The 26,790-nt window shown below is 30.3% G+C and overlaps 3 protein-coding genes across 5 annotated transcripts in view; 1 reads left to right on the top strand and 2 right to left on the bottom strand.

Annotated features, from left to right (window-relative positions):
- Positions 1–10,855, bottom strand: part of LOC126744269 (bifunctional heparan sulfate N-deacetylase/N-sulfotransferase) — a 41,859-nt gene extending 31,004 nt beyond the window's left edge. For 2 of the 3 annotated variants that reach the window (XR_007663096.1, XM_050451641.1), the window contains exons 1-4: positions 10,649–10,855; positions 9,981–10,425; positions 4,747–4,941; positions 4,268–4,686 (exon numbers count right to left, since the gene is read on the bottom strand). Coding sequence is in view for 2 of the 3 variants with exons in the window: in XM_050451641.1 (XP_050307598.1) it covers positions 4,268–4,686; positions 4,747–4,941; positions 9,981–10,195 (829 nt within the window). In the remaining variant the exon portion in view is untranslated. The remainder of the gene's footprint in view (positions 1–4,267; positions 4,687–4,746; positions 4,942–9,980; positions 10,426–10,648) is intronic. The other variant, XM_050451642.1, reaches the window with a different exon arrangement.
- Positions 10,856–11,577: 722 nt separating this feature from the next.
- Positions 11,578–12,471, bottom strand: LOC126744147 (cuticle protein 18.6-like). Its single transcript, XM_050451504.1, has 3 exons — positions 12,378–12,471; positions 12,026–12,181; positions 11,578–11,790 (listed from the first exon to the last, which is right to left on the bottom strand). The coding sequence occupies exons 1-3, from the start codon at positions 12,405–12,407 to the stop codon at positions 11,578–11,580; spliced, it is 399 nt and encodes a 132-aa protein (XP_050307461.1). The 5' UTR covers positions 12,408–12,471.
- Positions 12,472–12,801: 330 nt separating this feature from the next.
- LOC126744069 (cuticle protein 19-like) lies at positions 12,802–20,018 on the top strand. Its single transcript, XM_050451417.1, has 4 exons — positions 12,802–12,968; positions 13,097–13,213; positions 18,728–18,915; positions 18,967–20,018. The coding sequence occupies exons 1-4, from the start codon at positions 12,939–12,941 to the stop codon at positions 19,046–19,048; spliced, it is 417 nt and encodes a 138-aa protein (XP_050307374.1). The 5' UTR covers positions 12,802–12,938; the 3' UTR covers positions 19,049–20,018.
- The last annotated feature ends 6,772 nt before the right edge of the window (positions 20,019–26,790 follow it).

The following is a 26,790-nucleotide window of genomic DNA, read 5'->3' as shown; positions in this document are numbered from 1 at the left end:
CTTGAATGGTAGCTGGCATTGTCCATAACAATAATTGAATTTTCGGGAATTTAAAATCATTTCGGAAAAATAATCTTCAAAAACATCAGCGTTCATTTCTTAGTGGTAATCCTTAATTGACTTCGATTCGAATTCAAACAGACCGCCATTTAAAAATCCTTTATAGCTCCCAATATGTGTAATTATTAATCTGTGGCCCTTACCAGAAGGAGACTTCAAGCCAGTCGATAAACATTTTTATCCTGCCAGCACTTGCTCACGGTGTGTCCTCCGTTAAGCCAGGTTTCATCCAAATAATAAATGTTTCTTCCTTCCTTTCGATACTCCTTAATTTGCCTTAAATACTTTCTTCTCCAACAGACTATTTCTTCTTTATCTATTAAAATAGATTTTCTATTTTGCTTTTGCCAAGAAAAATGTAATTCGTGTAAAATTTTTCATGATTTTTGTCTTCCCATTTCTGGTTCATTTTCGTCTTCTTTTATAAGTGTCAAAATTTTGTCGATAGTTGAGATTTCATTCTTAAAATAAAATGAATGTACTGTCCTCCTGATGATATGCTTTGCTGTCTCATCAACTGCTATCGGCTTCCTACCAGTAGTTTTCTTTACACTCTTCTTAGGCAAGATCTCACGGTTTTCACTTTTTCTGTCACTAAGAAGTCTGTAAATTGTTGCTTTACTTATGCCTGTCATATTGGCACATGTAGAAACTAGATTTCTAACAGTACTTAGAGGCATTTGATGCACAAGTGCATCATGTACGTTTAGTACTATAGTCCTTGCTTTAAAATCTAAAACACCTTTACACACTACGGGGCTAAACTTTGACATTCTTACAACAATACGGAAAAATAAATTAAGTTTTTAGGATATATCTACATTATATATACCTGTTTGCATTTAAGAAGAAGCACAATTTAGGTACCTATAATACTTATACCTCCATATTTACCTACCTAGACAATATCTACTTATAAGGGTGAAAAAGAACTTGTTCATTAGGTACTTAAGTAATTCAAAGAATTTATAGCTAAAATTGGCCTATTTCTTGCAAAATTAAATAAACCCAAGAAATGAAAACATTCAGGTCTTAATGTACTTGAAAAGTGGGACGCCAATGGTTTACGACCGTTTTATGGCTATCGACCCTTTCGTGTGCTCCTACGGATTAAGAAATGGACTATAGTAGATTGCAATATTCCCTTTCGAAGCACGATTGGAAACAATTCAAATTAATTTTCATGAATTATATCAAATTATATCTAAAAGAGAACAAAAATAGCTTAAAATATTTGGATCATTGAAATATGGCTTCAAATGCCTGAAATAAGATATTGCGAATATTGAATGGTATTGAAAATGAATTTTTTTTTCTCGGAATAAAATTTAACGAACGGCTTCAAATTTTTAAGACAAAATTAAAATAAAAAATCACATTAATTGAGACAAAAATAAAAAACGACTTTAATTGCTTGGAATAAAATGAAAATGGGCCTCAAATGCCTGGAATTAAAAAAAAATTACGTGAAATTGTTGGAATAGAATTCTAAGGCTTCAAATACTTTGAATAAATTGAAAAAAATCACATGAAATGTAGCCTTAAATGCTTGAAATGAAAAATTACATCAACTACTTAAAGTAATATAAAGATAAGGCTTTAAATGTTTGAAATGATAAATAAAGTCAACAGTCAACGGCCTGAAATACAGCTGAAGAATTAAAGTAATTTTTGACAGTCATAAAATGGCTTCAACTGTCTGGAAAAATAAAATCAATTAAGATCGAATATCTGGAATTAAACCAAAAAATGTCCTGAAACGCTTAGAGTAATTTAAACAAAATTAAAATATAGCTTCGAAGGCTTGGAATAAAATAAAAATATGATTTCAAATGCCGAGAAAAAATTAAAAAATACATGAAATAATTAATGATTAATATACTTAAAATTACATTAAAAAATGGCTTTGATTGCATAATGTTCATAAAGTTTAATTCAACGATTTTAAATTGAAAAATGTTACGAATGTATATGTATACGAATATTGGGATTATTATAAGGAAATCCACAGCAACTTATGGGGAGGGAGACGTTCATCGTACGATAAATATGCATAAATTAATAAAAAACTTTGAAATAGCTTGGAAATTATAAGACATAAGGCTAAGTTTTCCAGAGGTACCAAACGATTCCAAAAACGTTGACGAAAATGTTAAATAAATCTTAGTTTTTTTTAGGAAAAAATGTATAAAATTGACAAGTTTCGGACTGTAAGACAAATATGCATAATCTAATAAGAAACTTTGAAAACTCATTGCTTATAAACTATAAGACGTACCACTTCTCCAGTGATACCAAACGATTTAGAAAGTTCCAGATATTCTAAAAATATTGGAGAAAATGTTTGAAAATTATCATTTTCCCAGGAGAAAATTTCGAAGTTGACCTTTTTCAGGCTGTACGACAAATATGAATAATTTAATTAAAGAACTTTAAAAGGCCGTAACTTGGAAACTATAAAACGTACGACTTTTTCAGTGGTATCAAACGGCTCAGAAGGTTCCAAAGGTTCCAAAAACGTTGACAATTATTTGTTTTTTTATGAAAAAATTGACAATTTTCAAACTCTAAGACAAATATGTATAATTTAACAGGAAGCTTTGAAAACTCATAGCTTCGAAACTATTAGACCTACGACTTTTCCAGTAGTACCAAACGATTCAGGAGGTTCCAAATATTCCAAAAACGTTGTAGAAAATATTTTAAAGTTAATATTTCTTTCAGGAAAAAAAAAAAAGTTGACAATTTTCTGACTGTAAGACAAACATGCATAATTGAATAGAAAATTTTGAAAATTCATAGCTTAGAAACTATAAAACGTACGACTTTTCCAGTGGTACCAAACGTTTTAGAAACTTCCAGATATTCCAAAAACGTTGAAGAAAGTGTTTGAAAATATTCACTTTTCCCAGGAGAAAATTTCAAAGTTAACCATTTTCGGACTGTAGGACAAATATGAATAATTTAATAAGAGACTTTGAAAACTCATTGCTTAGAAACTATAAGACGTACCACTTCTCCAGTGGTACCAAACGATTTAGAAAGTTTTAGATATTCTAAAAATGTAGAAGAAAATGTTTCAAAACTCATATCATATTTTCCACGAAAAAATTTAAAAGTCAGGAAAACACTAAATGCGAGGTTAAAATCCATAAATACCAAATTTATTTTAAATTTCTGGAAAACACAAAATAAATCATTTAAAACTCCAGGAAGGCATCAACGATGCCTCCAAACGTCTAAAAAATGTAAAATGAGGCAGATTTGTGAAAGATATTGTAATAAATGAGATTAAAAGAAAAAATTATTTAAAATGATCAAAATATCTTTGAAATACCAGGAAAATACAAAAAATGAATGCGACGTGGAAATCCTGAAAGTCATAAATTTATTTCAAATTCAATTATACTTGAAAATATGAGAAGAATCACAAAGTTCTGGAATACATTTCAATACATTTAGAATAATAAGAAATTCCATTCAATTGATTTCATTGAATTGAATTTGAATCCTTGAAGACATCCAAAAATTGCTTCAAATGCCTGGACTTAGAATAAAATGAAAAACAAGACTTCAATAATTACGCCACAATTAGGATTGGGGAGATATTAAAAGTGACGTTAAAATCCTGTAAAAACTACAAAATTATTGCGACAAACACGCATAATTTAATAAGAAGCGGCATTATTTTACAACCTCCAAAAGCTTACAGAGAATTTTAGAGGGATTATTATAAAATTAGATATAACAGAGATTTCCATAAAACCCTTCCTGTCATTAAAGATGAAAGTGGAAACATCAATACAGAAGGCAAAGATGAGATTAGTTTGCAAGCAATGAGTATTTTTGTAGTTGCTGTTACAACTTAGTTTCACTCAGAAAACAATGTTAGTGTTTCGATTTTTTTGAATAAGCTTCACAATTCAAAAATTCACAATTTTAGGTCTTGTTTTGACAAAATTCGTCAGATAAATAGTACTATCTAAAACATATACCTAGTAAAATTTGTTTTTGATCATAAACGATATGTAAGAGTTTTAAGGCAATTTTTAAAAATTTTTTACTAAATCCTGTAAAATCATGTTTTGGTTGATATGACCTTTTTGCACCAAACCATCAACATTACCTATCTCTGTTTTGTTTCTTGGGTACATGATTAGCTATGTTTAACTGACTGAATTTAAATTTATTTAAGTTCAACACTTACTATCATTATACTGAAAAAAGTCATTTCTATGAGCCCACTCCAGCGGTTCATAAGTAGAATGGTTGGCTTGAAAAACGGTCCAATCGTTCCCAGGCAGCTCACCCCACACAGTTTCCCCAGCTCGTGTCAGCCTTAAGACTTGCGAAGCCGGATTGAGTGCTGCGTCCCTCAGCTTCAGGTTTGTATGAATAAACAAGGGAAACCCTTTCAGCTGGGACCCCACATAAGTATCTTCCTCGGATGGTATAAACCCGATAATCCCCACCGAATATTCCCGGCAATATTTGTCTAAAAGTTCCCGGTTCCAGTTGTCCATCTGCAAGTATTTATTGTAATTTTCAAAGACAATAACGCCATAGCGGCCTTTGTCTAGGTTGGTTAGGACTGGCAAGCTTTTTCCTGTCACTTCCACTTTATATCTTTGAAATAAATGAAATAATTAGGTTTTGATAAGTTTAATATGCCATAGATGTTCATACTTAATTCTAGTATGGACAAGTAGTTCAGCAATATCCCTTCCCAATTTCGAGTATATAGTTTCTACAAATATCAACACTTTTGGGTAACTCCTAAGTCGGGCGTCAGTCTGATGATCGTGATTTTGTAAAATTCGAGGGCCGTTCATTACTCCACATCTTATATTAGGTTCTGGACGAGTATTTGTCTTTATAAACCTAAAAATGCATAAAAAAGGGGTTTAAAATTGAAATACAGGTTGTTCCTATAAAATGAAATGTAGGATAGTATTTTTTTATAATTAAAATAACATAATCAGTTAGTGTAAGCTTTTCTTTATTTTTATATTCTAAAAGTATTTTTTCTTTCAAAATGATGATGTGATATATAATTTGCGCTCGTTAAAACAATATTTAAGGTTCTCAGAAAATTGATACTATCAAACCGAATCTGTGGAAACTGCTGACTCAAAAACCCGTTTGATTTCTGTTAACGGTACGACGGCGATTAAAGGGGAATAATAAAAAAGCTGACTCGGTACTTAATACGTATTAAAAAATGAGGACATGAAAAACAGGCAGTCAGTCGAAGTCTTTGAAGAGTAAAAGTCGATCTAATCTGCCGGTTTAAGACGTAAAGTCGCGGGATCACCAAAAAAGACGGTTTTGGTGCAAGAGCTTTATAATTATAACGGGAGAAGACGGCTCCCGGTTTTATAATTTTGAGTATTTTAAAGACGTAACTAAGACGGATTTTTAAAATAAATCGATAGACGTAAATATAATAAGACGCTGTCGTGTAGTGTGAAGTTAATTAAGCGGGTTTGATGTAAAACAACTTTTATCATCACACTTTATTATTCATGTTATTAACTCTACTTGATTCACTTATTTATTAAACTCTTTCTTTTGTTGCTCTGCCATCCAGACTTTTAGCTAGATCTCTAGCGATAAAGAAAAAACCTACATAAATATGTAAATGACCAAATTGTATATGTATTTTTGTTGATTATATTTGGAATTTTAAACTGTTTCCTGTAATTTTCATGGGGGTTATGCCATCTTTTAGACCGTAAAAGAAATTGTATTCTGGTATTTTATTGGTGATACATGAATTGAAAATTTATATTTTTCCTTGGTTAGGAGTCACTTGAAATACTGCTGCAGTGTGATCACATTTCTATGAGGTTTAGCTGTGAGGTTTACTAAACTTTCATGCCCCTATGGATACCAACAGACAAACCAGGAGGTGTTATATAAATGCAGGTAGGAGAAGTATAGGGAAACATGCTGTTGAAAAGAGAACTATGTCTTTACTTAATACTTATATTCCTGATAATTTAGATTTATTTACATGTAGTAGTGTATTATTTAGATATAAAATGGACCTAAAAGGTATCTTATAAATTTTAGTATAATTAGGGTTATTTTATTATATTGCATTTTGTGTATTTTAAGTGTGAAACTTTAACTTTAGGTCAACTTTTAAGTATTACTTTTATTTTATTGTATTACTTGAGAGAACCACTGTTTGGACCTTGTATGGTAAATAATTAAATTAAAAAAAAGAAATTGAATTTTTTTTGTATGTGAATAAATGCAGAAATGAAGGCACTACATTTGTTTGATGAAACATTGATTTTCTTTTGAATTGTAGACTTTAAAAAAAAATGCTTCATTTATATTTTCAAAAAATCCTACAATGGCTTTTAAAGGACCATTTTATGAAATTATGCAAATCAGTGAAAAATTGTGGAAGATATGACCAGACATTTAAAAAAGTGACTTTCAAGAAAAACGCTCATCAATGTTCAGCACAAGTTCTTTCACAATCATTCCGCAATTTACTTATAATTCTATACTTTTTGAATCACCAAAGTATACAACAGATAATGCTTTGGAATCGATGGACAGCATAAGACATTTGAGATTAGTAATTGACAGAAATTTAGAATGAGATATGACAATGTAGTAAAAAAATTGAGAAGTTTTATATATATTTATATATATACAGTATTGTGCATAAATATAGCAACAAGCGATGTTTTCAAAAATATTATTTGCTCCTTAATTTATTCCATATTATTTCTTTACTTTTAATTACACGCCTCTGTATTATTTATAAATATACCGAGATATCATAAGAATGCCAATGCAGAGTAAGGAACTTCATGTTTGTTTATTTAGACAATGTGCATAAATATAGCAACATTCCTGTTTCGCATTTATTTTATCAGTTAAATATCGATTTACCTGCTGTAAAGTTGTTATTTTTGAATCTCAGAATTAACTTAAAATGGGTCGCTCAAAAACCGTCTCTGGTGATGTAAGAAAAATTATTGTGGAGCATTACGAAAATGGTGTTAGGCAGAGTGTTACGGCTTCACAGGTCAATCGTATCCAGAGTTTGCAAAAAATTTCGCCTTACTGGAACAACTGCACTGGCGCCCATGGTAGACCCAGAAAAACAAATTTGAGGATGGATAGGCAGCTGCTACGAATTTCCAAAGAAAATCCTTTTTTGTCTTCTTCCCAAATTTTGCCAAAATTAAAAGAGGGTGGAGGAGTAAACCTCAGTTCCAGTACCGTAAGGAGAAGATTACTTGATGCCAACTTACCTGCTCGTCGCCCCGCCAAAAAACCGTTACTCTCAAAGAAGAACGTCAAGGCTCGTTTTCACTTTGCCCAATCTCATGTCCACAAGAAAGTCGTATTTAGTGATGAATCTAAATATAATTTATTCAGGACTGATGGAGTGATAGCCATAGTAAGGATAGTGGGCAAAATGGATTGTTTCATGCACAAAGACATTCTGCAAACACATTTAGTGCCATATATGGATGAAGCCATGCCAGTAACAGCCATATTTTAGCATGACAACGATCCAAAACATGCTTCTCAACTTGTTAAGAGGTGGCTATCTGATGAAAAAATAAATGTAATGGTCTGGACATCTCAATCGCCAGACCTAAACCCTATAGAGAATTTATGGCATTACATTCACACCAAAATCAGGCACCTAACATGCTCTAATACAAATATTCTCTTTGAAATAGTGGAAAAGGCTTGGAAAGAAGTGAACAATGACTATATTATGAAATTAATTGAGTCCATGCCAAGACGATGTGCAGATGTTATAAAGGAAAAGGGGTACTGCACGGAATATTGAATTGATTTTAATTTAGTTGGGTTATATTTTTTTTAGAATCAAAACTATTTTTTGTTGCTATATTTATAATAAATTTGCATAAAACAATTTGGTGTTTTATTTATTATGATACAAAAAATATGATAATATGGAAATATAAACAGGCTCTAACTATTCTTGTAAATAATATATAAACCTTACTTATAAAATAGATACTATAAGATATATAACAGGAAAGTTCAATGATGCTATCTTTTTGCACAATACTGTATATATAAAAATAAAAAAAAATTTAGGTATACCTCACCTAATTTACTTTTTTCAGACATTGGCTCAATATGGACTTAATTGCTATGGAGAGCTTATTTATAACCACAAAAAAATTATTCTTAAACATTATTTTTACACAACCAAGGACATCCGAGTGATCAAATTTATGAAGAATTAAGTCAATAAATTTAAAAAATATTTAAGAAAGTTGATCTTGATTAAGAGCACAGTTGACGTTTTTATTATAGTGGAATTAAATGCATTAGTACTTCTAAAAGTCCTTTTAAGATACTTCTAGTAAATTATTCAAAAGTGTAAGTAACCAATGACACAAGTTTGTGTGCATATGGATCTAATGTATAATATGAATTATGATTGGTAAAATGTATTGGCGGTTTTAATAATTGTGTATGTAGAAATTTGTATGCTGAGGTTTGTGGTTTAAAACTGTCATGGTTTTCAAAATGAAAAAACTTTAACAATTTTTTATAATGCATATATCAGAGGTAATTTAGAATATTGTTCTATTATATGGAGTCCCTTTTATGCAATGTATAAAACTAGCATTGAAAAAATACAAAAAAAGTTTTTGAGGTACCTTTATTACAAAAAAAACATACTGTATACTATTCTGATATCCCATACATTATTTTTATTGAGTTTAACTTAAATGAAAATAGAAGAAAAATGGCAAAGGTTGTTTTTTGTATAAATTAATTTGGCACCAAATAGATTATCCCTATCTTGGTAATCAGGTAAAATGTGTTCGTTGATTGTTTAAGTTAACAGAAATAGATTTATTTGAAATGGGTTTTAAAAAATGTAGCTCTAAAGCCTTAAGTAAGTTGTAATTACTAATAATATTTTAAATTTTTGTTCTATATTTTGTAAGTGTCAGCAAATTTAGTATATTTTATTAAATACATAATTTTATACAGCTTATTTGCTCTGTGCCTTATTCATTCATTTTTGTTATTATGTACATTTATTAGTAATTGTAATCTGTTATTGGGAGAAAGCCTGTTGATTGCTTAATATAAATAAATAACTGTCTTAACACGATTATATAATTTTTAAAAATCAATAATCGTAAGTAGACTTAAGGCTAGATTTCATTTTTATTTTACCATTCTATTAAGGCACTTAAATTTCTTTCTAGATTTAGTAAGTATTTTATAAAGAAAATATACCTGTACTGGTCTCTGGACTTCTTAGTATTCTTCCATTTATTTTCATTATTATATTTAAGCAACAAAAAAAAATTATTTCTTGAATTTCTTTCTTCCCCTTAAAATAGGTTAATTTTAGATGACCACATATGATGGGTATCAGCTAAAGTTTAATAAATAAATGTTGATTTTTAAATAACATAAAAAACATAATAATTCCTTGACATTGAAATATTTGTTTCTCAGGAATCAAAAGCAGTATATGGTTTTAACTTGGAACACTGATTGCTGAATTGAATGAAAAAATTAATGGACAAAAATTCATCATTGAAATCCTTTCACTATTTATTAACTACTAAATAAAAACATTCCATTAGTGAAAAAAATATGTGAGTAATAACCAACACACTTATTAAATATCAAGCAAAATATCCCCATTTTAGCATATGTTTGAATAAATCTAAATAAACATCTAGAATTTATTCAATTATGTACCCATTACAGCACTGATATACTGAGATAATATTTGTTGTGACCTACATTGCAACAACTTTATCTGAAACCCTGCTTTATTTACACTATCAAGTCTGTAAAAAATCTGGCAAAAATAAATTAATTTAATAGCTCAATTACCATATGAAAATATGGTCTAAGTACTTGAAAACACTTACCTAGAAAGATATGGAGATCTTGTCTGCCTTGAATAAATAATTATAAGCACCACAGTAAACAATACAACGGCAACAACACACTTCTTCAATGTTGAAGGGCCAAAAATATATACAGAACTTTTCTTCACTCCTCGCTTTACCCTTTGCCTAATTGACACCGAGTTAAAATGTGCTGAGGAGCTGCTGCCGAGCAGGGGCCTGTCATCCTCGGCCATTATGGCAAACTATAATTACTATGGCTTAAAACTATGGCACATGGAATGTTCTTTCAAGTGAAACTATCTAGGTCTATCCACTGTTCTCCATTTACTGTGTTTCCAAATGTCGAAGTTAGTTTCTTTGGGCATTTTTTTGTGGGGCACCCTTGTCGAGGTCATTCTGAGGTTGTCTTGCATGGGGACATGTTAAAGACATGCCTTGGATTAGAGCTTTACTAGTATATTAGCTAAAAAGGCGGTCGTAATAAGAAAATTGGCTATAATTTGTTTCTCTAGAGTGTTTGCAGTGTTTAGGGTTAAAGACAGGCAAGAAGTGTTAAATGAATATAAAATCTTATAAATATATTCATGATACGTTAACTATCTGATATTCACGACGGAGATTTAATAAATCTAACGTAAACAATACGTGATATGCAGGATAAATTTGTTTATTTATTTTTGGCATACCTTAATTCATGGGATCCCTAAATGTAACCTTCAAATTCGGGGAGTTTTTGCTCAGTCACCCTAGGAAAATCACAGATTACTCACTTAGAAGGTTTTTTATTTAAATTAGCGTTACATTTGGAGGTGATTTATGCAATTTTCATTGAGAATTTTGGACTTCTTTAAGAAAATAGGGCAGAACTCAAAACAAATCCAAACGTTAGAATGACATTGACAGAGCGAGTGGCAACTGACAGTCTGACACCCCAGTGGCGCAGTTGCCAGATCGATTAGAAATCTAGAAGAACTTTCATTAATAATCGTACTTAAATTGTATTTATTTCAGTCTAGAGATAAAGTTTTATAAGTTTTTTGGAACAGAAATTCTTTATTTTTTCATATTTACTTTTTTTAGGAAAAACTATCATATAGAGAGTAATAGAATGTAAATCACTAAGGCACGAAATAAAACGATAAAAATTTAAATATCGTTGATTAATATCAGAAAATGTTGCTGACCTGACAACCCTGTAAGAATTGCTTATGGCAGCACCTTAAGGCGGGTATAGATTGAATGAAACGCGCACGCGACGCGCCTGCGACACGCCAAATTTGTGCAATTAATTAATTAATTAAAAAATGCATAATTTATGAATTTTAATTTCTCGGGTACTTCTCCCCGTGTCGAAATAAAACATCATGAAAACACAGGGTTGGAACTCAGGGAATGAGAGTTTTAATTTTCATTTTCATTTATTATGATTTGATAATTTATTGATTTTTTATTTATTAATTAAAGTGATTTTATTTTTAAAAAATCCAGCCAGTTAATAGCATTAAATTTTAGCAAAAGATTTAACATTGAACAGTTTTGTCACATTTACCAAAAATCCAAAAAACTAATATTAGGTGAAAAAAGAAACAAAATTTATATATTATTTTTATTTTTTCTATTCGGCATTTTTTAACTTGACATATTCGATAAAAGCCTTAAACCCATACTCCGGATCAGCAGTATATCGAACTATCCTGACCAAACCGTTGGCTTCCATCACTCGATACTCTCCATTAACAGAATCGCCATTTCGGTTCTCCTGGTGTCCTTGGAAATTTCCAGTTTTCGAGTCTTGAACCCCATAGTGATAAGAATAGTCCGGTTTTGCCTATAAATGTTAATTTATATGGGAATAATATGGTGAAGTCGTATAATAATCAACCCTTTCCCCTCTATCCATTTTAGCTTATTTTAACTCATTTAAATTTGCCGGATAGGCGCCATCTTGGAAAAAATATAATGTTATTGAAAACAAAATGGCGCCGTCTTCAAAATTCTTTTCGAGTATAGAATTCGAAAAACGAGAAAGGAATATAACGTGCCGATTTTATAAAAATACTTACAATATAATCGACTTTAGATGTGCCAGACTGGGGGTTATAAACGTTAATTTGTTCGGCTCTACCGCTTACTGGTCCAGTAAATCGAAAGAATGACACACTTTTTATGTCATCTCCATTATTAAAGAGGTCTACCGCTCCAAAAAATGTCAAAAAGCACTAAAATAAGTTATATAGCCTGAGGACATAAAATAACCACCCTACCATCACTAACTTCTGACAAGTAAACTTTTTACGTTCCAATTGCCAACATTTTGAAAAACAAAATGGCTTCTATTTTAATAACAAAAGCTAGGTTATATTGAAAAAACATTCGTGGGTCAAAAGTCAAAGAGGGAGTGTTAAAAAAACTTACCAAACATAGTACATCGAATTTAAAAAACATTTTTTAAGCAAACGCTAACACTGTACTAACTAGAACTGCCTCGGGTCGTCTCCCGGTTTGTAACTTTATAGGTACAAAATCGTTGCATAAAACACAATTTTATTGCGGTTATATCGATTGTTGAGCAACATTCATCAGTCGTTTGCAGATGATGATTTTATAGCTGACACTCAATTATCTAAGATTCCAATTTGTGGTTCCACGGACTACTACGTGGGTGTTGGTTTTGGTTTTATTTTTTTTTTGTGCAAGAAAAGCGTGTGGAAATTTGATTTTTCGGTTCAGCTATTTCGATGTCAGATTAACATAATAAATCACACTATATTTTATAGTTTTTAAATATAGACGATCCTTATACCGCTCCTTTAAGAAAATAAGAAAACTCTTGTTTGTTTATGGCCAAAAATAATCGTAAAATTTCTTTTTTCAATGGTTATACATAGTGGGAAATCTCTTGATTCCTTATAAAAGAGATGAGAATTTCACTTGTCACTTAAGTTCTCTTAATCGCGTCTTAAAGTTGCGGTAATTATGGCCGTGTCGGTGTTAAATATATATAAGGTAAGAGTCTTTATTAAATTGTACCTAACATTTACAACAAATATGATGGGCCGCATGATTTACTTTAATAGAATAGTTGACTTTGGGGTGCACTTTGATCATTCACAAAAAAAATAATTATTTTCCAGCTGATGTTTCTACCAATGGTATTCCACCTAGAATATTGCCAGGCCTTAGATTTCGGAATTCAGCAGTATTACAAAAATGACTTACCGCAGGATCAACAGCATAATAATGAACCTACAGTAAGCATATTAAATATTTATTATTTTTCATCTATATATAGGTCTAATTTCTTATTACTTTTTATGGTGGTAACTTTCCGTCTAAATTTTTTTTTGAGCGGGTGAATTTCGATATTTTTAATGCATTTTTCGAATCTACGTGAAAATCTAAGAAATATATTTTAATACAACCGCTCTCGAGATCTAATTAATTAAAGATACTCACTTTTGTTCTCTTAGATCCCATAGAGCCAAGACAATTTTCACTTTTTGAGTCTAATTTTTCAATTTTACTGTGCTCAGCAAAAAGTACGAAATGACCATCTCATCCTTATTATTTAAAATCTATAATTTAGTAAATAGAGATGGAAAAGTCAAAAAAAACTACAAGAATGGAATCTGGGTCAGGCTTTAACTCAGTTAACGTTTTAAAGACATCAGTAACAGATACTTGGACTACTAAGACTTTTCACAAGTAGGGGAGACCGAGGATACAATGGATATGTTTAAAACTCCCGCTTAATATGTATTTGAAGCGCCCTCATATGGTAGCGAGCATTGAGTGTGGTTATTTTTATCGATATTTTCCTGTTTCAACCAGTCTGTTTGTAACTTTTACGGTAAGTAATGTAACCATTTATTATTTTCTATGCAACACTTTTTAATATCTAATTATTTTAGTGGTGATGTGCATTATAGCATATGGTTATAAGAAACAAATAATTGAAATTGCTTGTTTAGTTTTCTAGGAAAAAGAATAATTTTACTATAGGGTCAATGGACAATGATATGATCAATGACAATGATACCATGGACATCCGTCCATTGTATCCCCTATTGTGCATTGTATCCCCAGAATGTTTTTATTTTTTTATTTATTTTTTTTATTTCAGATGGTGAGAGAGTATAAAAAGAAAACCGACAGGGAATTCCCTGAAGGAGATCTAAGAAGAACTGTAGAGGATGTCTTAAATAATATTGGTAGCTTGCGAAAAGTTTTGGAGAGGTATAATGGTACTAAGTCTCGTTTAGCTATTTATGTGAAAAGGGCTAGAGAACAGGGGATAGAAAATATATCTTTAAAACCAAATTTTAAACATCGTCAAATTTTTTCTCCAGAAATGGAACAAGCATTAGCTGAATATTTACTCAAATGTTCATCTATGTTCTATGGATTAACTCCAAAAAAAACTAGACAACTAGCATTTCAGTTTGCGTCTCGAAATAAGCTTTTAATCCCGGATTCTTGGGCAACACAAGCAATGGCTGGCGAGGAGTGGTTGGCCGGTTTTTTGAGGAGAAATCCAGAACTCTCAATTCGAAAACCGGAAGCAACATCTCTTGCTCGTATGACGGCGTTTAACAAAACAGTTGTTGGGGAATTCTTTGGCAAGCTCAAAACTGTTTACAGCCGGCATAACTATGAGGCAAGCCAAATTTTTAATTTAGACGAAACAGGGGTTACTACAGTACCGCCTGTTGAAAAAATTGTAGGAAAAAAGGGAGAAAAGCAAATAGGACAAGTAACATCTAGAGAACGCGGTGAGCTAGTAACCCAAGTTGGAATAATTTGTGCAAATGGAAATGCATTACCACCAGTATGGATTTTTCCCAGAATACGTTGTGACGAGCACCGCATGATGTCTGGAGCTATGCAAGGATCTATGGGTCTTGTGAATAAATCTGGCTGGATGACAACAGATAATTTTATTAAAGTTCTTCAGTTTTTCCAACGAAATATCAGATGTAGTAAAAATAACCCCGTGTTACAGATATTGGATAACCATGAATCCCATTTAAGTGATGATGGCATAACATTTTGCAAAGAAAATGGTATTGAAGTTTTGACCTTACCTCCGCATACATCAAATAAATTACAACCTCTTGACCAATCTGTTTTTGGACCTTTCAAGAGATATTTTTCCGAAGCTGCCAATTCTTGGATGATGACTCATCCAAATGAAACTCTTTCTATTTACTTACTTGCGGAGCTATGCTCAAAGGCCTGGGATCGTGCTGCTACACCAGAAAATATAAAGTCTGGCTTTCGTAAAAGTGGAATTTTTCCTTTTGATCGGGACATACTTTAAGAACACGAGTTTTTGTGTTCGTCAGTTTCAGATCGACCTGCTCCAGATGTCATTACCAATCAATCTGGTGGAAGCTGTATTTTCGCCGAAACAGGAAACCTAGATGAAAACCTAATTCCAGCCACTGACGGAAATCGCGCTGCCGATGAAACCTCAATTCCTAGCACTAGCGTTACTGGGACTGCTAAAAGTCCTTTAAATATATCTAACTTTATTACACCAGACAAAATAAGTCTTTATCAAAAGGCGGAACCCCGAAAACCTATGAGAAAAGGAAGAAAACAAGGAAAATGTATGATAGTTACTGACACTCCAGAAAAAGAAGAATTATTGGCAAGAAAGAAGCCTCCTCCAAAAAAGGTTAAGGAGATTAAGAGAAAAGTTCTAGTAGAAAGTGACTCTAGTGATGAAGAGATAAATGAAGAACTAACAAAAGATTCCTCCTCATAGTGAGAGGAAGAAGAAGAGACAGTTCAGGATACCCACGACGTAGAAAAAGGCGGTTTCATTGTTGTCAAAGTTCCGGGAAAAACACCATTTTCTGGAAGAAATTATGTTGCTCGGGTAGAACGAAAACTTTTCAACGGATTTCAGGTTCGATTTTTTAAAAGAATGATTCCATCAAATCGCTTCAAAATTACAGAAGAAGAATCTTCTTTTGTAACATTTGGAGAAGTAATAGCTGTGCTTCCAAAACGTATTGAAGACAGGCGTCCTCGTTTCAAAGATTCGATTTATTTCAACGCAGATTTGACAGAATTTAGTTTAACTTAAATAAAAGTTGAAAATTTGTTGCTTCCTAAATAAACATTTACTCTAAGACTTTTTGTCTTTATTAGTAAATGAATGTCCAAAATATCCCCATATCATGTCCATTATTACCCCAGAGCAGGGGATACATTGGACAAATGAAAAAATTTTTGATCACGGTTTAAAAATATTTTTAAATTTATTTGGATAATGCTATGTAGTAATATATTATGACAAAAGTTTGTTTATTACATTAATAAAACCTTATGGATAGAGATTTCTTCGAAAAAAAGTTAGAGATCATTTAATTAAATTCGTCCCATGTATCCTCGGTCTCCCCTATTATGTGGGTTTTTATTATTTTATTGGTTAAAAAAGTTCAGAATACCCATTGGATCACTTTACTCAATATAGGTATAAATAATAGTATGAGGATATCCAGCACTACCCCGTTTTGAATTGACCTACCTCCAAAATAAATCTATGCGAAAATATCTATGTGACAAATATGTCATCTTTCTACTATGCCTTTTTAAATCAGAAAATAGAATGTAAGATGATAATCGCTTAAAGTTTTTTGTGCTTCTTCCTTCATATCCTTCAAATCATGCAACATCCATGTAGGAAATTTAAGGTTTTGTAACGGGCAATAGGTGTATAAATTCCAGTAATATAATACAGACTGTTATCAATTTAGACACAATCGCATTGACATCATGACAGTCATAAAATTTTAATTTACACTTGATATATTAACAGTCATAAAATTTCAATTTACACTTACTATATTAACATAATTCCTCAAAACTCTAATTGTTTAATATTAAAATAAGAATGATGACAGACAATAGCCCTAGTAGCATCAAAATATTAAATAAATATTAAAAATCGAATGTTTGACAAATAATATATCTCGCTTTTTGTCAGATTTAGTAAATATTTAATTTGGATATATAATAAATAATTTGGGAGATATTTAAAGAACTTTGCTTTTAAATATTCTGAGGTTATTTTGAATTCAAAGAAAATAAAAAAAAAACAATTTTGAAACAGAAATTATATTTGCAACTAGATTACCTAAAATTTAAAAATGTCTATTTTGTTGGAAAATATCCTGTAAATGCAATGTTCGTAATATAGCAAGTTGCGAGTAAAATAGTATAGGACAACTCTTAGAAAACTTAATGGCAAAAAATTGTTTTACCTATTGTTATAAAATAAAGTGTTATATTAAAGAACTATTAAAAAATATTTTAAAAGAACTGAAAAATAACTATAAAATTACGTAGTGTTAAAGTATTTGTAGCTATTTATTGTTTAACAGTAATTAATAATTCGATCCAACTATTCGTATTTAAATATGTATATAATATTTAATACATATCGAAACAGTAATACTTATTTTAAAAATTCATAGAATATTTGCATAGTCTCTCAAATAGTATTAAAATATATCAATAATTTATAAATATTCTATAAATAACTCCAGTTGACTGGACGAAAACTAAAATTTTCTTTCGAGTCTGGATAATCACCAGAACTTTGGCCACGTAAGACGTACAGCTAATTTTCCAGGCATTTGACGTGATTTTGCATTTTATCCCAGGCATAAACAGGATTCTAGGAATAACAAGAGAGGAAGCAGTGCCTTGAAGACAAATTGCAGTTGCCTGGGTGAAAACTACGATTGTTCTTAGATTGAGTTTAGATACTCCTTAGGACCCTTAGCAAGTGTGAAAAGTATAATGAAGAAAATAACAAACTTCTTTAAAAGAATTGATGCAAATCTTTCATGACAACACATAAAAACGAATTCTGTAATTTTTCTTCTACTGTCTGGAAAAACAAATGATTTCTATTTCAAGGACTGGATATTTCACGAGTATATTCTTTAGTTTTTCGGGTGTTTCGCAATATATTCAAAAGGATGTTCAATAATAATTCCTTTCGATAAATTTTTTTTATCTCATATCTAGAATTTAACTTCCTAATTTTTTCAATTAATTCGACGTGATTTTTTATTTTATTCCAGGCTTTTCATGTGATTTTTTAGGGATTTTTAATTTATTTCGGGATTTTAACCTTATTATTTATGATTTTCTGGGATTTGAAAATAGTTCCCTATGAGTTCCAGACATATATATGTAGTATTTTTAATTTTATTCAAGGCATTTGTAACAATTTTTCATGTTTTTTGGTCATTTGCATAAGTCTTCCGGGGAATTTAAATATAATTTTTCCATAATTTTTATGCATTTGGATTTTTAATTTTCCAGGTATTCGAGGTTGATTTCTTCCGACTTTCAGGCATTGGAAATGATTTTTCACATTTTAGGTAATTTTCCATTTTATTTCAGACTTTTAACTCTAAATCTCTAAATAACAAGAGGAAAAGCAGTGCCTGGAAGAAAAATTTCATTTGCCTGGACAGAATCTTAAATTTCCTTTTCTGGATACATATATATAAATATTTAAGACATATTTAAAGAACATTACTTTTAAAAATTCTGGAGTTATTTTTAATTTATTGTTACAAGAAAATTGAAAAAATAAATACAATTTTGAAACATAAATTATATTTGCAGCTAAATCATCTGAGATTTAAAAAATCTGTATTTTGCTCAAAAATTACATTATAACTTACCGTAAATAACCTGGTGATAGTTTTATGATAAATCGGTATTTTTTTTTTAAGAATTACCCAAGGTACCATTTTGAATATGGAGTAAAAGACCCCGATTCCGGAGATATTAAGGAACAATCCGAAATGAGAGACGGAGACACGGTTAGAGGCGAGTATTCGATGGTAGAACCAGATGGTACCATACGAACAGTTCAGTACCATGATGACGGAGTATCCGGATTTAATGCTATTGTTACCAAGTAATGGTTTATCTATAGAATAATATAATTTTTCATTAATTTGATTTCTAGATCTGGTGAAGCAGTTCATCCACCCACAAAATTAAAAATTCCGGAAGAGTCCCGACAATCATCGGCTTATCGTCGACGATAATCAATGAATTTCGTATCGACGACGTATAATTTTCGCATACAAATTACCTTACTGTTCTTCCTTATTGCAGTTAAAAGGAAAACGCTTACATGGTGTAATTATTTATTTATTTTTTAGAAAATGTATTAAGTCTTTATGTATCCAGGATGTACTTCCATACAAAATTACAGATAAAACATTTCATCGCGTACGTCTATAGGTTAGATGCGCTTCTGGTTATACAGGAAATAAATTGCAACTTTGCTATTATCAATAGATGTTGTTGCATATTAGGATTCTATAGGAAATTTATAGAATTTTGATGAGTCCTATGATATAATTCAAATAAGTAGTTTTTGAGATATATGAGGTCAAAAATTTGGTTTCAAGCTAAAGCTAGTTAACCAGCAAAGAAACCATTATGTCACTTTTCTACTTAAACTTTTCGAGCTCCATCCAATGGCACATTTTCAAATATTTTTTACACTGGACCACCATTTTTAGAAGAATTCTTGATTTACACTTTGTTTATATCTTGAGGTTTCAATATAGTATTTGAATCTGATGAGAGTTTATGTAGAGTCAGACATATTAATATACAGGGATGTCATAATAAAAATAACGAAGATGAGTAAAGACTCATCCATAATTTCTAAAATCAGTGTATGAAATTCCTTGTAAAATTAATTAATTAATTTTACAGTTAAACTCACTGACAATCAGGTTCAAAACTAATTGAATAAATATTAAAACTCCATTGAATAATTAGGAAAATTTTAGTTCATTTCACTAAAATACGCTGTAGATAATCATATATTTAAATCCTGTGCCAATTTTCAAATAAGTTGATGATACGTTGCACTTTAGACAAAAAATTACCGAGATAAACGGAGAGTTGTATATTAATTTTAAAATTAAATTTGACATTTTTAGTAATTATTTACATCTATTCTCTGATTTTCGTCAAGAAGCACTGCCTATATTATGTGCATCTTCAAAAGTCAATCGTTTAATTGTCCATATTTGAAAAACTGTTTGGTTAAAGTATGACATCAAATTTATTGAAATTTTATGTAGAATCTAAATATATATTAATACATAGTATGTTCCTTGTAAAATAAGAAAGTTTCATCTATTTAAGGTAAGCCTAAGTGCCATTCGCCTAATCAAAATTTATTTTAATTTTTTCCACAAAAGGTTAAAATATTAGTTTTTAATTGTTTTATAAGTGTACTAAATTAATAATTTTTTTACCTACATTTTTGTGTTATTCTTTTAGTTTACCTTTAAAGCCGATAACATTTTTCTATGATAAACAATACTACACAAATTAAAACCTTTCTGTAAAAATTTGTTTTGTATTAATTATATTTCCTTGCTGAAGATTATAATTGGTTTTATTTTATTTCAGGTTTTTGACTTTTTAAGTTTTTTTAATAATTTTCTGGAGCCAATTTTGATACCTTCCAGGCATTTTAAATGACTTTAAATGACTGAAAGAATTAAAAGATGTTTAAAGAACTGGAAAAAATATTCCAAACGCCTGAAATAAAATTTCAAATTTGTTAAAAAATCTAGATGAAAGATACTTTTTATTTTATTCTAAACATATTAGGTCAATTTTTTTGTAAATTATTTTTGATGTCTGACTTTTGGATTAACTTTTAAAAAATGATTTTCACTGTCTGGAAGATACAAAAAACTCCATCAAATGCCTGGAATAATAATTTTCGGTATCTGGAATAAACTTAAATTCAACTGCCTAAAATTACATTAAAAGACGTAAACTCATATGGTTACTTTCAAGGGTAAAAAATTAAAAAAAAGTGAACATTCGATCAAACATGTTTTATTTATTCCAACTCGTATGTATTTGATGACAAAGTTTTTGCAAAACTTTAAAACGTGATCATATACGACGTGTTTAATTTTGGACAAAAGAGAAAAATAATATTTTACAAATAATATTTCTTGAATTTTTATTAATTATTTTTTGTTTAATTTTAGCATAATTTTTTAATATCTTTCAGTCGCCTTAAAGTTATGAAAATATTATCTGAAATTCAATAAACTACTCAAAATTATTATCCATAGGATATCCATTACTAAACCATGGACATTTTGACTTAGTTTGGACCAATACTGGACATCCATTAGAGGATAAGAACATCTTGTAAACTTAATTAAAAACTTAACGGGATAAATGGAGTTAAAAATTAATAATTTTTTTTATATTCAAAATCAGATTTGACATTTTACTAATAATTTACATCCATATGGTATGACTTTCGTCAAGTAGTTTTTGCAAGGTGCATCTTTAAAAGTCAATCGTTTATATTTCGATAAAAGTATAGCATGTAAAATCAAATTTTTTGAAATTTTACGTAGAATATAAATATTTATTAATGTCTAAGGTGTCTAATGAAAAATCATTAAGTTCATTATCGCCTATTTAACTCATTAATCATTAATCAACTCATTAATCATCTATTTAAGATATAAGTTCCGTTAGCCTAATTGTACCAGTGATTCAACCAAATTCAATTCAATTTTTTCCACTATTCATTAAAATATTAGTTTTCAATTATACTGCAACTGTACTAAATTAATATATTTTTTATTCGAATTTTTGTGTTCTTATTTTTGATAAAAGTTTTTCGCGATAAACGACCCTACACAAATTAAAATACAAAATCTCCAATAAAAAAACCCCAAAACATCCCAAACAACTCGCAAAATAGGCATTCAAAACAGGCTTCAGTTTCCTCAACGTTAAAACATAATTATTCTCAGGTGCGTCGAGGCTAAACTTCCAAGCGAGTTGGGCAAAGTGGATTTTTTCGTATTTTTCAAAAATTCCACTTTCCAGCATTCGACTGATCCATTTGTACAGGGGCGGTGCCGAGTAGTCGTTTTTCTTCATAGCCAGAGCCAGATTGATTTTGAAGTAAGTGAAAGTGCCAAAGAGCTTTTCGTAGTTTGGTTTCATTAGTAGAATTGCTAAAACAAACAAAACACTCACCAGTATTTTATATCGTCAACTATCAGGCAAGAAGGAAATAGATACCTTTAACAGCACAAGTGGCAAAGTTCCTATCCTCGATCAGCTTATCGATGTTAGTAAGCAAACTCAAACTGTCGTCAATCGGCTCGAAATTTTCCAACAACTGACTCATATCCTCCTGACTTTCCGACATTGCCTGCAAATAATTGCCTGCAAGCGCAGGCATTTTAACTGGAAGTTTCGACTCGATCAGCGATTCAATAGTGGAGTAAGGAGCTCCGTAAAGCGAACCTGAGAAGGTGCGCAGCAACATGCCTTGAAAGTAAATGTTCAGGACTAAACATGTGAAGAGCAACATACCTAAAACATCACCATTAATTATTCTCTCAGAGACTACAGGACATACCGAAACAATCTCACCTAAACAAATCCTTAAGAGCCCTTTGGGCCTAACACGCCCGAACCCGCTACTACCCAAAAGATATCCAAACATCATAAACCATATCTCAGCAATCTCTTTTTCTTCACTCTTACTAAAACTTCCCACATTATACAACCCCGCAAGTAAAACTCCAAACACTCCAAATATGACCAAGCCACCAATCAAATAGTGCAAATGTTTAATCGATAACAAATCCCCCAAATAATCCCTTAAGGGTCTGGGGGCAATCAGCAAGAAATCATCGTCAATTATAACGGGGCTTAAGTGAAAAATCGCGTGAGTTCTTATTTCGGTTGGTCCTACGAACAGCTGAGATTCATTTTGCATGTCTTGCATTACTGCATCAAACGTGAACCCTGTGGCGATTTCATCAAAATAATCGGAATCGTCCGTGCTAAAGGTCAAATATCTACCACTGATACCAGGCAAGGGTTCTAAGAAATCAATAAAAATACCCTTCCAGCCGTAAGGGTTATTCGGAGGGTAAATAAAGGGAGGGTAATGGCTCCAAAGCACTTTCAAAGGGCATCCAAAGAACGTCATCTTAAAATCAAAATTTGATAAAGTTTTTAAATGGGTACAGTTGTTGGTTTGTTGGTGTAACGTGAGAAGATTTTCTGGCACAATTGCTGCACCACACTCCATTATTTTCAGCTTATAAATGTTTAGGGTTTGATTCTTGCTGAGTAGGAGCAAGAGGGCATGTGGTAGCCTACAATTGTAAGAAAAGAGATATTTAAATGATGTCGATGATCGTTAGAGGAGGATCGAAAAAGGGATCTTTTTTTCAATTAAGAGAACAAAATGACAAATCATTTCTTTGACCTTCAAAATATATTTGAGTGTATGTAAATTTAAGTTTAGACAATTCGCTTCAGAAAATGTATTTGCGATATTTTATTGCACTAAAAAAGATGCGACCTATTTCCACTAATATATTTTATAATCATAATTAAAGGTCTGAACCCATACTTTCTCATCAAGGAAGAATTGGCATATTCTCCTCAATTAAAACGCATGATATTCCAAAAGATATGTTTCAATATTGTTGTTTACATTTTAAAGCTTGTTGAGCCTTCATTTTTAAAAAATCGAGCTTTTTTCGTAAGTGTGAGCAAGTGCTGAATTCGTTAGCCGAATGGCAAAGTAAGCTAACACAAATTGTACCAGATGTTTTTGTACTTCAAGGGATCAAAAAAATTGAAAAATTGCTACTATCATCTTTAAGTCCTTTTTGTAAATTCCTTATTAAAAAAAATTAAATAAAAACGTTGTTTTTAAAATAAAGTGGATTTTTTTAACAATTTAGTGAAAACTTGAGTAATTTTGGACAGTTTTTGAAGGAGTTATGGGCTTTTTTGTAATTAGGTTAAAAAAAAAGAATTATTGTTACTATCATTTTGAGTCCTTGTAAAAAATTATTCTTACTGAAAATATGAAGTTTATATGTTGTTTTCATAATAAAATAAAGTTTTCCTAATAATTAAGTGGAAATTTGAACAATTTTGGACAGTTTTTGAATAAGTTATGAGCGTTTTTGTACTTAAAGGCCAAAAAGGTTGAAAAATTATTCCCAACAAGTTTGTTTCGCTGTGAAATATTCTTTATTAAGGAAGTTAACGTGAAGGATTGCTTTTATATTAAAATTGAGTTTTCCTTACAATTTGGTGGAAGTTTAAGTAATTTTAGGCCGTTTTTTAAGAAGTCTTGTTCCTTCGGGTCCAAAAAAATTGAAAAATTATTACTATCATCTTTGACTCCCTGTAATTTTTTTTTTAATAAAAATAAACATGAAATGTTGTTTTTATAAATAAAATGGAATTTTGTTAACCATTTATTAGAAGGTTGAGTAATTTTGGACAGTTTTGTACTTAAGTTCCAAATAGATTAAAAAATTATTCGCAACAACTTAGACTCCCTGTAAAAAATATATTATTAGGAAAATTAACAAGAATTATTGCTTTTGTAATAAAATAGAGCTTTCTTAACAATTTAGTGAAAGTCTAAGAAATTTTGGACCATTTTTGCAGAAGGTATGGGAGTTTTTGTCCGTAGACTTCAAAAAAAATAAAAAACTGTTAATCATCTTTGACTCCCTGTAAAAATTATTTTATTAGGAAAAAGTAAGTTGTTATGTTATTTTTGTAATAAAATGAAGTTTTTTTTTTACAATTTGGTAGAAGTTTAAGCTCTTTTGCATAGTTTTTAAAGAAGTTATGGGCGCTTTTGTACTTAAAGTCCATAAAAATTGAAAATTTGTTACCATCATCTTCGACTCCCTGTAAAAAATATATTATTAAGAAAATTAATATGAATTGTTGCTTTTACAATAAAATGGAGCTTTCTTAACAATTTAGTGAAAGTTTAAGTAATTTTGGACCATTTTTGCATAAGTTATGGGAGTTTTTGTCCGTAGACTTCAAAAAAAATAAAAAATTGTTAACTCCCTGTAAAAAATATTTTATTAGAAAGAAGAGAGTTAATATGCTGTTTTTAAAATAAAATGAAGTTTTTTTTACAATTTGGTGAAAATTTGGGCAATTTTGCATAGTTTTTAAAGAAGTTATGGTCGTTTTTATACTTGAAGTCCAAAAAAAATTGAAAATTGTTACCATCATCTTCGACTTCCTGTAAAAAATTTCTTATTACGAAAACTTAGTCGATATATTACTTTTATTGTAAAATTATATTTTCTTGACAATTTGGTGGAACTTCGAGCGATTTCGGACAATTATTGAGATTTTTGATCGTTTTTGTACTTCAGTAAAAACGCGATATTTTGAAATATATAATTCTTCTAAAGAGTATGAAATTATTGAAGCTACAATTTAAGAATGTCGAGCTTTTCTGGAGTGAAGCTTCAAGAATATATTGAATCTTTAAATCAAGAACCTGCCGTAAAAATAAAATTGATTTAAACAATTAAACCACAATAAACTGATACGAATACATTAGGAAAATCTTTTTTTGTTTTAAATTAAACTTTCTGTAAAAAATATATTTTTAAGAAAATTAACATGAATTATTGCTTTTACAATAAAATGGAGCTTTCTTAATAATTTAGTGAAAGCTTAAGTAATTTTGGACCATTTTTGCAAAAGATATGGGAGTTTTTGTCCATAGACTTAAAAAAAAAAAAAAATTGTTAACTCCCTGTAAAAAATATTTTATTAGAAAAAAGAGAGTTAATATGCTGTTTTTATAATAAAATGAAGTTTTTTTTACAATTTGGCGAAAATTTGGGCAATTTTGCATAGTTTTTAAAGAGGTTATAGTCGTTTTTGTACTTGAAGTCCAAAAAAAATTAAAAATTGTTACCATCACCTTCGACTTCCTGTAAAAAATTTCTTATTAAGAAAACTTAGTCGATATATTATTTTTATTATAAAATTATATTTTCCTGACAATTTGGTGGAAGTTCGAGCGATTTCGGAAATTTTTTAAGATTTTTTGATCGTTTTTGTACTTACAGTAAAAATGCGATATTTTAAAATATATAATTTATAATTCTTCTAAAGAGTATGAAATTATTGAAGCTACAACTTAAGAATGTCGAGCTTTTCTGGAGTGAAGCTTCAAGAACATATTAAATCGTTAAATCGCTGTCGTAAAAATAAAATTGATTTTAACAATTAAACCACAATAAACTTATACGAATACATTGGGAAAATCTTTTTTTGTTTTGAATAAAACTATCAATAAGTTTAGAAATCCTCACTAAGTCTGGATATTTTTGTATCATGAAAATACCCTTACCGATAATTCCATAAAGTTTCAGCAACTAGCTGCAAATTAACCTCAGGCTCCACAACAATTATGTACGAAGCCAGCTTGAATATTTCCGATTCTATGATAATTTGCAAAACCTTTTCAAGAAAATCGATCGAGCTAATTGATATAAAATAACAATTTACTTTTTCATCCAGTGTATTTATTAATTGCTCTATACGAGGCTCAAGCATTGACACATGCGGGGGCACATAGTCAAAATCTTCCAAAATATCCAGATTTTCCAAACGTTCTGCTAAAATTACGTTTCTTTTGCCCCACCAGTTTACCAAGAGCTTTTCCAGGCATGTGAATTTTGGTGTCAAACCTAATTCTACTTGTAATTTATTTGCTTGAACCAAAGAAAAATATAAGATAAAACCTAACGCGGCCACCAGTTTGTGCATATAAACTCGCTATGAAAACTCTTATATATAACCAAATTTAATTTTCCTAATGCCTTTTGCAAATTAGAAAAACCTCTTCATAAATAACACAATCCTTATCAAAAATTGAAGCTTTTTCACCCTAATGAACCTCTGGGCATAT

This window comes from Anthonomus grandis, chromosome 13, assembly GCF_022605725.1.
Source record: "Anthonomus grandis grandis chromosome 13, icAntGran1.3, whole genome shotgun sequence".
In the NCBI taxonomy this organism is placed as follows: Eukaryota; Metazoa; Arthropoda; class Insecta; order Coleoptera; family Curculionidae; genus Anthonomus; species Anthonomus grandis.
This window is presented reverse-complemented; position numbering and strand designations above follow the sequence as displayed.

Bases quoted from the DNA above. Each gene is read 5' to 3' on its own strand.
- LOC126744147 (XM_050451504.1), bottom strand. From the start codon at position 12,407: ATGTTTTTTAAATTCGATGTACTATGTTTG. The intron at 12,182-12,377 runs GTAAGTTTTTTT...AACTTATTTTAG, and splicing joins AATTCGATGTACTATGTTTG to TGCTTTTTGACATTTTTTGG. The intron at 11,791-12,025 runs GTAAGTATTTTT...TAACATTTATAG, and splicing joins CATCTAAAGTCGATTATATT to GCAAAACCGGACTATTCTTA.
- LOC126744069 (XM_050451417.1), top strand. From the start codon at position 12,939: ATGGCCGTGTCGGTGTTAAATATATATAAG. The intron at 12,969-13,096 runs GTAAGAGTCTTT...ATTATTTTCCAG, and splicing joins CGGTGTTAAATATATATAAG to CTGATGTTTCTACCAATGGT. The intron at 13,214-18,727 runs GTAAGCATATTA...TTTTTTTTTAAG, and splicing joins AGCATAATAATGAACCTACA to AATTACCCAAGGTACCATTT.